General features: G+C 41.0%; 1 protein-coding gene across 1 annotated transcript; it reads left to right on the top strand.

Annotated features, from left to right (window-relative positions):
- The first annotated feature begins 770 nt into the window (after nt 1-770).
- Nucleotides 771-11789, top strand: LOC111335153 (ATP-binding cassette sub-family C member 4). Its single transcript, XM_088747511.1, has 6 exons — nt 771-1334; nt 1849-2222; nt 2743-4043; nt 4513-5083; nt 7492-7628; nt 8364-11789. The coding sequence occupies exons 1-6, from the start codon at nt 795-797 to the stop codon at nt 9215-9217; spliced, it is 3777 nt and encodes a 1258-aa protein (XP_088603637.1). The 5' UTR covers nt 771-794; the 3' UTR covers nt 9218-11789.
- The last annotated feature ends 251 nt before the right edge of the window (nt 11790-12040 follow it).

Raw genomic sequence — 12040 nt, 5'->3', positions numbered from 1 at the left:
GACTGTTTGTTTTGAAGGGAAATTATCACTGAAAATTTACTTTATAGTCTAAGAAAAGTTATCTAAATGAAAGCCAGGTTCGTAATCGGTACCGTCTTGTTTACACACGGAGGCGTAAAATCGCTCGAGTACTTTATCCAACTGCTCGGGAGGAATCATCTCCAGGTTTTTCTCAAAGCTATTTTCGTCACACCACTTCTCAAAAACTCGCACCCAGTTAATTGTGCTCTTTCGCGTATTTAAATTTTCGGCCGCTTCTTTTAATTTCGTAACTTCTTCAAGGGTCACCGTCTTAAATCTCGACGCCATCTTGGCTCTGATCGAGATACAAGAGATGTTACCACGGCAATTTTGTAATTTCACATGTAAAATTAAAAATTAACGCTGAAATCTCGCGCCAAAATTAAGCTAGGAGTAATTTTTCACCTATGATATTAAAATTGTAATTAAATCATAGGACTATTGGGAATCATTATTAGTCGCCCGGCAGGGGGAAGGACCGGAGGATTTGGGGGGGGGGGGGAAGGATTACATGGTTTTTATGGTGGACGGAGAGGGGATCTATCTTCGTTAACAGAGTATACAAGGAAACTATAAAGAAAATCGAGTGTCAATTACCGCTAATGAGGGAAGGGGGAGGGGGAGGGGTGGTTAAGAATATTATAGAGCCACACGAGGGGGGGGGGGGTCAAAATCCAAACTTTTCAACACCCTACCCCCACTAAACGATAGATAACGAATGGGTCTCTTTTATTGATCGTATTTTATCGTTATACCAATGGAGGTTTAGAATCATGGCGCCGAATGGCTACAGAAAGATCACCTCGACCAATGACTCTGCTGAGAAAGTTGGTTTTGTCTCTGTCCTGTTATTGCAATGGATGAATGATGTCATGAAGACAGGCAGTCAACGAGCCTTGGAGGAAAGCGATTTTGTGCCACTCTCCAATGAGGACACCTCACAGTTGGTCACCGATCGTCTCGAGAGGAAATGGAAAGAAGAAAAAGCTAATTCCAAGAGAAAGGAGAAAAGGCCGAAGTTGTGGAAAAGTGTTTTGAAGATGCTTTCCCTGAGGGAGGTTGCCTATGTTTTTCTCCCAGGCCTCCTCTACGCAACTGGCTCCCTCGTCACACCACTGCTCATTGGATATCTGATATTCTTGTTAACGTCGCCGGGAACGTACACGAACCTTCTAGTTCACGGTTGTATGTTAGCGGCAGCCATGTCTATGACCACATTGATCTTGAGCATTGGCATGCAACATCACGCTTACGCGTGTGAAATAATGGGCATCAGATTAAGTAATGCAATAAAAGGTCTCGTCTACAGAAAGGTGGGTACAAGTATGACTCATCCTTAACCGTCTTTAAAATGTGCACGGGGTACAATTGGGGAAGAAATGGGCGATAGGTAGGAGGAAAAGAATGTTCGTTTTGTTCCCATCAAGTGGTTTCCTCGGACTGGGAACGAGTCATTGTAGGGTTTAGGTGAGAGTGCAATCCTACTCAATTCTCTCTGCTTATTTCTTCGCCTTGCGAGGCAATATTCTTCTAAACCTAACATTACATTTGTTACTAGTGAAAGAAGTTTTTTCAAACGAGTGTCTAAGTAAGTTATCTGAGTGCATTCTTCAAGTTCTTTCCTTGGCAACATTAATCCAATCCCCTTAAAGCTCTGTAATATTCTAATGCTGCCCACCCATTCATTGGCCGTTAATTCCCTATGTTTCTCCCAAATTCCTCTTAATTAACCCCTAACCTACCAAACGATAATTAACTGACTGGACCTTAGATATTAAAATGATGGAAGCCTCTTTGAGTTTGTTATTTATTTTGTTTCATTCTCAGATCTTATTGCTCAGCAAGGGTACATTGTCAAAGTTTTCGGCAGGACGAGTTATTGATCTAATATCAAATGATGTCCAGCGAATGGAGACAGCACCTATTAATTCTTTTATTACTGCCTCACTTCAAATCGTGGTTGCAACGTTTCTGCTCGCGTATCTCATTGGCTGGCAGGCTCTTATGGGAGAGTTATTTCTCTGTCTTCTTGTACTCTATTATGCTGAGATGTCCTTTGTCTATGCTACACTGCGTCTGCGCTCAGCAGCAGAAACTGATCGTCGAATTTCCTTGACGAACCAAGTGGTTTCTGGGATACGCGCTATCAAAGCGCGAGCGTGGGAGGATGATTTCAGAGGAAAGATAAAACATACACGAATGTAGGGGGATATTTTTTACTTAATAGCTGCGCATCGTAACCAGTGAGTGAACGATGCGATCTAGATACTGTCCAAGGACAAATTTTTAGTTGAACTGGGAGCCCATTACTTGGAGCGTTCAACTGCCTTTGTTTATGTCACGGTGTTTACTCAGACGCGCTATTTTTAGTTTGAGTTTATCACGTAATGGGATTTCTCACAGAAGCCCTTCGACCAATTCACAAATGGTAAACACCATAGCGTACACTATCGAGTTCTGGATGCACGCGGGAGACCGCTATAAGCACTCAAGAAGCGAAAGAGTCACGCGAGGTGATAGCCGAGAGCGACTCCAGCTTCTTCTAAAATAATTTCTCCTAAATGTCGAACGGTCAATTTCTTAACTCTGTACCGATATTGGAAGTCTGGAAACAAAAAAGTGGATAACTAATAAGTATTTGACCAAACAGAGAGGGCGCAGTTCTTCAGTTATTTCACTTTTTCAGTAAATGATGGCAACAATGTTATTTTATTCTTTCAGACAAGAAATCAGCATCATCCGAAGGAAAAGTGCTATTCTCTCAGGTTTGGCTGCCTTGGAGTATACTTCAATACCAATCCTGCTCTCCGTTATTTCCCTCCTACTGACTGGTCATCAGCTCACTCCTGTCAATGCTTTTATGCTCCTAATGTACATGAACCTGTTACGAATTAATTTTTGCCATTTTATTGGGTATGGTGCGGTGGAATCACATGAAGCATATGTATCACTCGGCAGAATAGAAGATTTTCTTATTTTAGAAGATTTGTCATCGATCTCAGAGGACCAGTGTCTAGAACACGAAGCTATAGCGCTAGAGAAAAAGTCCGTCAAGTCGGAAAAATCAGATGGAAAACCCAATAATGATCAGAGGGTGAGCACATCTGAGCCAGGAACTTTATATGTGTCTAATTTAACGTCTAAGGAAATGAAGAGAAAGAATGAATTTATTCTTCAAGATGTGGAATTCATTGCTGCATCAGGAACCTTGACAGTTGTCACCGGGCCAGTAGGCAGTGGAAAATCAACTCTTCTCTCAGCGATCGCTGGCGAGACGTTAGACATCAGAGGAACAATAAGTCGTCAGGGAACTTTTGTGTACGCGCCGCAAGTAGCGTGGGTGTTCTCTGGAACCTTAAGAGAAAATATTTTATTTGGGGAGTCGTATGATGAATCAAGATACACCAGGGTAGTCCAGGCTTGCGCCCTCACGCAAGACTTTCAGCAGTTTCCGAACGGTGACCAAACTGCTGTTGGCGAGCGCGGTGCCATTCTTAGTGGTGGTCAGCGTACGAGATTAAATTTAGCACGTGCCGCGTATGTGGATGCAGACCTTTACTTGTTGGACGATCCTCTCAGTGCTGTGGACTTCAAAGTGGGTCAGCATATCTTTGAAAAGTGTATCAAGGATGTGCTTGGTAAAAAGACCCGACTGTTAACTTCTCATCAAGAACAACACATGAAAGATGCCGAACAAGTGATAATGCTGCATAAAGGGCGCGTACTGGGGAAGGGGACCTTCGTAGAGCTTCAAGATAATGGCATTTTAAATACCACTATCGACATCGACCCATTGTACAAGAATGCTCTGACAAAGAATATGTCCGACAACATCGCTAGGGAGAACGAAGAGAAGCTCAGCGGTCTGATGCCACATGTTACTGATAGCAGTGGTCTGGAAATATCTGTTGAAGATCGGGCAATCGGAACGGTGTCAAGCAAGCTTTACTGGGACTACTTCAGAAGTGGCATTCATTCCTTGTTGATCATTGGAGTTGCGTTTCTGTGTATTATAACCCAAGGTGAGTCCTCATCTTTTATTGCAGTGACTGGGAACAATTAATTTATTTTGCTAGGGGAGGGGGGGAGGGGTGCCTGGAGGATTTCGGTCGTATCACGATAAAATCAACCTGGTCCTCCCATGATGCTTTGTAACACTTTTATGATCCTTACCTCTCTCTTATTGGCAGTTAATGAGCAATCAATTATCTATAACTAAAGTGTCTTCTTCATACTCTGTTCCCCCTGAAAATCTTCTGATCGGCCTGAAAATCCTCCGCCCCTCTTCCACTTCCCAGGTCCCCAACTGTTGTGAAAAGTTCTTGGAAATGAGGTATATAGGCAGGCGTAAGTGCTTAATTAATCTGGTACCCAGATCCTGCAGTGTAACTGTTACTGAAATGTGAAAGGTCTGGATTCAATTATTAATGAGATTTGTATAAGCTGTCATAAGTGTTTCAGTTACTCACTGTCTATTTTTCCCATTTTTAGCTTCGATGGTTGCCCCTGACGTATGGCTGTCGTTTTTGACCAGGAAACTTCCCTCAGAACAGAAAGACAAGACGAATCTAATTATCTACGGCTGTTTGGTCGCTGCCTCTTTCATATTGGGCATTGTAAGGTCCTACATTTTATATTTGGTTTGTCTAAGATGCTCCGAGCGTCTTCATGACAAAATGGTTGTTGCTCTTTTACAAGCACCGGTTCTATTCTTCGACTCAAATCCCGTGGGTAGAATCTTGAATCGATTCTCTAAAGATGCGGGCTGCATGGACGAACTATTACCTCTAGAGATTGTATTTACAGTTCAGCTGGTGCTGCTGTTGCTCTCATCTGTTATCGTGCCTTCTGTTACGAATCCTTGGATTGTGTTTGTCACCATTCCAGTGACGGCTATGATTCTTTACTTCACGAGATTTTACTTAAAAAGTTCCAGGGAACTGAAAAGATTGGAGTCGATGTGCCGGAGTCCAGTGTTCTCTCACATATCAGAGACCCTTGAAGGACTGGACACGATTCGAACAAGAGGCAGACAGAGGGACTTCATCGAGAAGTTTGACAGGTAAGTTCGTGCATCATATTAAGTGAGCTTAGAGGATAGAACGTGTTTAATGGTCGCGGTTGGCGTCTTGAATTAATATTGATAGAAAATTCTCTCTCTTCTTCTCTCTTTTTGGAATGAAATGCCTGTATCTTTTAGGAAACTTTCAAAGAAATGTCTTCAAGAGGAAAATAAAACAATCACTTTTTGAGATCCTAGCTTCAGAAGATTGTTACTTTGATCTTCCAGAAATCGTCTAAAAATTTAAGTTGAATTTATCTTCCTCTTGATTGATCAGTTGATATGTATTCAATTATATCGTTTAATGCATCAGCAATCTCCCGTCAAGACTGTTGTCATTTATTATTAGTAATATCATTAGTTTATCAGTAGTCTCTAATCACTGTTGTCAATTCTAGCTTTTTAGTTCTCTTGTTACTTTTAGCTGTATTTAGTTGTATCTATTTCCTGTAAACATCACCCGCCTAGATTAGCTTAGCTATCCGTGGGCATGTTACTGTACCTTTATCCCAAAATACAATAAAATGTATGTATGTATGAATGTATGTAGAGGGATTGAACTTGGTGTCCGTGAAACAGTGCTCGATACAAATAGTAGAGCGGGTATAATGTGTGGTAGTCGGAAAAAAACAACTACATATACATCCCTACAGACCTGGTTCGTGGTTGCCCACTCATCAGGGGATTTTATGTATGTATGTATGTATGTATGTATGTATGTATGTATGTATGTATGTATGTAATCCCTCTCCCCCCTCCCCAATGCACAAAGTGCTGAGCGAACTAAACGTTTGAACTTTAGATGATATACGTTATTTTAAACAACAACAAACATATGAAACATATGTGTGAACTGCGGTTATGAGACGTATATGAGCACGATCCTTCGCAGTGAAGCACTATTTGAGCAATAGTGAAAATCAGACCTGAAAAAAATTTCAGGCCTGTACGGGATTCGAACCACTGACCTCTGCGATACTAGTGCAGCGCTCTTACCAATTGAGCTAACAAGCCAACTGGGAGCAGGCCATCAAATTAATTGGAGATAAACCCGTATATGATATATGCTCATATACGTCTCATAACCGCAGTTCACACATATGTTTCATATGTTTGTTGTTGTTTGATTTATCATATACGGGTTTATGTCGAATTAATTTGATGGCCTGCTCCCAGTTGGCTTGTTAGCTCAATTGGTAAGAGCGCTGCACTAGTATCGCAGAGGTCAGTGGTTCGAATCCCGTACAGGCCTGAAATTTTTTTCAGGTCTGATTTTCACTATTGCTCAAATAGTGCTTCACTGCGAAGGATCGTGCTCATATACGTCTCATAACCGCAGTTCACACATATGTTTCATATGTTTGTTGTTGTTTGATTTATCATATACGGGTTTATGTCGAATTAATTTGATGGCCTGCTCCCAGTTGGCTTGTTAGCTCAATTGGTAAGAGCGCTGCACTAGTATCGCAGAGGTCAGTGGTTCGAATCCCGTACAGGCCTGAAATTTTTTTCAGGTCTGATTTTCACTATTGCTCAAATAGTGCTTCACTGCGAAGGATCGTGCTCATATACATACGTTATTTTGTTTAATCAGAATTATTAAGAAGAATTATTATTATTATTACAATTATTATTATTATTATTATTATTATTATTATTATTTATTAAGAATTATTATCAGAATTATTATATTTAATTATTTTTTTTAATTTTTTTTAAATGATCCGCAAGGCCCTGTACGCCCAATCAATCCCATAAAAAAACCATAATGAGAGCTATATTCTTGATTTCAGCCAGTTCGAAAAAAATGAGATATCAATAAAATACGCCTTTCTTTACGATGCATCGTGAATTTCTTGTTCTGACCTGCAAAACTAAACGACAAGTATTCTTAAATAAATAAAATAAATCGCTTTCAGAACAACTACTTGCAGCAATTAATGCAGAATTGCGAGTTGTTAATGTTGAGATCGGACGTCTGCATTTTATTAGGCGCCTGTGGCAGCCGCTTCAGTCACGTATCGATCTTACCTTTCCACCTATCCCATCCCACTCCAGGGGAGGACATCCACCAAACAGTAATCTCGTGCGTGGGAAAATAACGTCTCCCACCCCTAACCCTGCAGGAGACGGGACCTACGGCTTTACGTCTTATCCGAGAAGACGAAGCAATGTGAGTGAAGCGTCTTGCTCAAGGACACAACGCCATGCTCCGGTCAGGACTCGAACCCGGGTCGTCCGACCCAGAGTCCAGTGCACTGACCACCGGACTAAATACGCCTCCCTTTCTATATAGGTGGAAGTAAAATTTTCGAAATCTTTTAACTTTTAGTGGTCATGTGATTGATTGCCTATTGACCGATTTTGGCCAATTAGTCAATAAGTGCATATTATTTCCCTTTGGACAGACACCAAGACACTCATAACCAGTCTTTTATCATGGTAAGGGCGAGTGGCAGATGGTTTGGTGTCCGTCTAGATGCGATCATTTCTCTGTTAGTCGGTTTAGTGATTTTGGTGGCAGTTTTGATATCTCAAGATGCTGGTAAGTGAATTCCTAATCAGTTACTATGAAAGCACGCTTTTATCATTGACGTTTCAAGGCACGCATCTCTTCGTCCACGAATAAGTTTGAGGCTTTTAGCAACGCGAACCAACGAGTGATCTGCGCGTGATCTTGCACTTTATTCTAGTGACGATCTATCGCAAACCTCTAGCCGGCTTGTTTCGCTCAAACCATATGACACCTCCCTCATACGGGCAAAATCAAATCAGTCTGAATTTAATGAAGAATTTCCAAAATATTGGGCATATAACACGAGAAGTGTGTCGCTGCAACATGCTCCCGCGACAACTTGTGTCGTGTTGAGTCGTGCATAGCTCTGCTGCTAAGGTTCCGGTCATAGGTCATTGCAGGGGGTTGGGAGTAGTGATCTGATCTGCCCCCTTAGTGGCATCTAGTTTCTATAGCCCAACCCCACTTTATACGAAAACTGATCTCCCCTTCGTCCCCCATCAAAATCTCCCCCACCCTCCTTTCAAGTGATAAATAGACTGATTCCTTACAACGCACCAGAGCGCACCGACATCAACGAATTAACGAACTACTGAAAAACGTGGCTACGTGTCATTAGACCTCATTATTTCAATGACATCTTCAGTATGGTGGTGGAGTCGAGATCCACAATCGATAGTTATTCTTTATAACCTAAGAAATGCGGTAATCGATCATTTATAATTTGTTTTTTTTTTAATATTTAGTTTCATATTTTTTTAATAGCTTCCGCTGGACTTGCACTTGCTTACGTCATTCAAACAGTCGCTATGACACAATACGCTGTCAGGAAATCATCAGCTGTCGAGAATTTGATGACATCAGTTGAACGAGTTATGGCCTACACCAAACTTGACTCAGAACCTGGATACAAAGTGGACAGACTTCCCCCGGAATATTGGCCACGTGAAGGAAATATCATATTTCACGATGTGTCGTTAACATATTATCCGGGCGGTCCTCCAGCACTGAAAAGTATCAATCTTAACATCAAAGGAGGCTCAAAGATTGGTGTTGTGGGACGCACGGGCGCCGGAAAATCGTCTTTTGTGTCGGCTTTACTGCGCATGCCAGACCCTGATGGAGAGATCCTGGTGGATGGAATTAGGATAAAGGATATTAATCTCCAAGTAGCTCGACGATGTATATCCTCCCTTGGTCAAACTCCGGTGCTTTTCAGTGGTTCGTTGAGGAAAAACCTGGATATTGTGCAGCGCTTCCAAGATGCGGATCTATGGCGAGTTTTAGAGGATGTGCAGCTGAAAGATTTCGTGCAAAGTCTTGAGGGACAATTGGAGTACGAGTTGTTGGAAAATGGAGCAAATGTCAGCGTAGGAGAACGGCAGTTGATTTGTTTGGCTCGTGTTCTGTTGCAGCAGAACAAGATCATCATCTTGGATGAACCCACAGCACACGTGGATCCAGGCACAGAAGAGACAATCTGGAGAGTGGTGCGAGAGAAGCTGAAGGACTCTACAGTAATAACTGTAGCTCACCGTCTGAACACCATCCGACACTGCGACAAGGTTGTTGTTTTTAAGGAGGGAGGAGTGGTCGAGTCTGGAACGTTCAACGCTTGAAGACTGGAGCATATTCTAATTTCTCCTAGTTAAATATGATCAGTAATTTTTGTCTTTACTATGTGGCGTCATTAATCAAAACCAAAATAATCAGTACAGCTAGATATAAAACTGCTGAATCTATGTTGCAGGAAGCCGCGCGATAGATGGGTAATAGGGTGAGATCAATCATGCCGGCGTAACTTTTGGCGCAGCTGAACCATACTCAGGGTTCCAAACGTAAAGTAAAAAATATAATAGCGTTATGATTTTTTTTAGTGGTGACAGTCCAGAGACCATTGCTCCAGTTTTAATTTTCGTGCACAATGTATCTGACCTCAGTTACGAGACTGAAACAACGGGGAGCGATGGAAATGTTTCGAAACCTTTTGATTAATTTCAGAGTGGCATAAAAAATAATGGGAACGGTTTGAAACATGGCAGGGTGAGGGGAAAGGAAAACTATAGTCCCAAAAATGTTCTGAATGAATTACTTTACCAAGTGCGGCCCTGATGAAAGGATATGTGATTGTGTGAAACAGAACTGCATATTTTGTAAGAGCGATTTTACACAGCCCTTGAAATAATTTTTTTCACTGCCCCAACTTTTAGGACTTTTTTCACTGCCCCAATTTTTAGGGTGCGGCACGTAGGCCTTTATAGATTATGCTAGCATAGTTTTTTGGCATAATTTGTGCAAACTGGCATAATTTCTGCCAAGTAGCAATGCACATGGCTACTTCGCTATTCATTAAAGGAGACATTCTGCAGTTTTCTCTTCACAGTCTTAAGATTAATTAACCTTTAGCAGTTAAGTTCACTAAAAACAGCACAATATATCAATCAGTTCTTAATCGACGCGACTCGCATCGCGTCCCGATCATGTTGGTTGACGATTTGTGTGACGACTGCATGCGCTGAAACTCTGATAATGTCGATCAGCGAACCGTTCCGAATGAGGCACGGTCGGAAGGCGAAGCATTCCCGACGATACACGAAGGTATATGGTGTATGGTCAGATCATGCAGCGTCTCTTCTTCCTTGGCACACTGATTCCCTTTTTTTTTTTGGTAGCCTGGGCAGACTGGTTTTCTGAGAAAAACGAAAACAAAAACAAACATAAAACAAATATTAGGACCTCAATGTATGTATGTCTTCAAATGGAGACGAAGTAGTTCTAACAGTTCGGAGAAAGATGGAAACCCTACCAAGGGTTATGGACAGCCATACTGGACAAAAGTGGTCGAGAAATGTTTTGCTGGCGGAGAAATAATTTCGTCTTTCGAGAAATATTTTCGATGATCCAGAATTTTTTTTAACAGATCGAGAAAGCTTTTTTTTATCCGTCAAACGATATTTCTGCAAGTTGAGAATTTTGTTGTTGTTGTTGACTGAGAATCGTTTTGGTCAATTGTTTCGAGACGGAAATGAACACTTATCGAAACAGGTTTGGGTGCTCGGGTCCTTAAATAGCTAACATGTCAAAAAGGATATCTTTGCTTCTTTTTGTGCAATTGAATTGAAATTTTTGTTCTATACATAAATGATCTTCCTAATTGCCTGTCTAATTCAGTTGCACGTATGTATGCCGACGATACTCACCTGACCTTTGCCAGTAACAACATAGTAATGATCAATGATGTTATGAATCACGACCTATCCAATGTTAACACATGGCTCACTGCAAACAAATTGACTCTAAATTCATCCAAAACTGAATTCATGTTAATTGGATCGCGGCAAAGGATAGGTACCTACGATACTTCCCCTAAACTAATCATAGGTGGTGACATAGTTAAAAAAGTTAGCTCAGTTAAATCTCTGGGTGTGCATATAGACGAAAACCTTTCATGGAATATGTACATTGAAAAAATAGCCAAGAAAATCGCATCGGGCATTGGAGCAATTAAACGTTGTAGGCCTTTTGTTAATCGAACCACGCTTGAGTCCGTTTTCAATGTCTTAGTTCAACCGTACTTTAATTACTGCAGCGAGGTCTGGGGGCATTGTAACAAGGGTCTTTCGAATAAGCTCCAAAAGTTGCAAAACCGGGCTGCCCGTATTCTGACCTTCTTCAGTTATGACACAAGCGCTGATCCTCTTTTTGGGCGACTTAACTGGAGACGGTTAGATACTCAGCGACAAATACAAGTGGCCACCATGGTGTATAAATCTATACATGGTCTTGCGCCCAACTATCTTGGTTCTCTTTTCACTAAATATGATCCTCCTTATAATCTAAGGAACTCTGAAAACAAACTAGCTGTTCCATTGCCCCGCACCAATTTCCTGAAAAATAGCTTTAGCTATAACGGTGCGGTTATCTGGGATAGCTTGTCCCCTGAATTGCGGCAAGCAAAATCACTTCAATCTTTTCGAAATGGTTGTCGCAATTTCTTCGCCTGAATCGACAAAACGCACACGGCATCTATGTAAAGCAAAATTTCTTATTTTTTCTATTTCACTTTTAAATTTTTTAGATCATGTTTACATAGATTAAAGTAGATTGTAATTGTAATAATAGATTGTAATAATATTATTATTTTATCTGATAGATTTACCGTGTCTAAATAAAAATAAAGTTCAAGTTCAAGTTCAAGTTCAAGTGACTTTTCTCTTTTATTTGTGCTGTGTTGTGAACCAAAAAAAAAAGCATCTTTGTGAAAATGCATCAATCTCATTTCAATTTTTTGGTAGTGAGAAGGGCCAAAATAGCGTTCTTTTCAGAAATAAATTGTTGGCTTTCTGAAAAATACATCTACAGTCTGCTTTTTGAGGTTTACAACATAGAGTTATCATTGTAGTTTCTTTTGATATAATTTATAGGCGAATGGGACCTGTGGT

Source organism: Stylophora pistillata, chromosome 2, assembly GCF_964205215.1.
Source record: "Stylophora pistillata chromosome 2, jaStyPist1.2, whole genome shotgun sequence".
Classification (NCBI taxonomy): Eukaryota; Metazoa; Cnidaria; class Anthozoa; order Scleractinia; family Pocilloporidae; genus Stylophora; species Stylophora pistillata.
The sequence above is the reverse complement of the archived record's forward strand: the minus strand, read 5'-3'. Positions and strand labels throughout refer to the sequence as shown.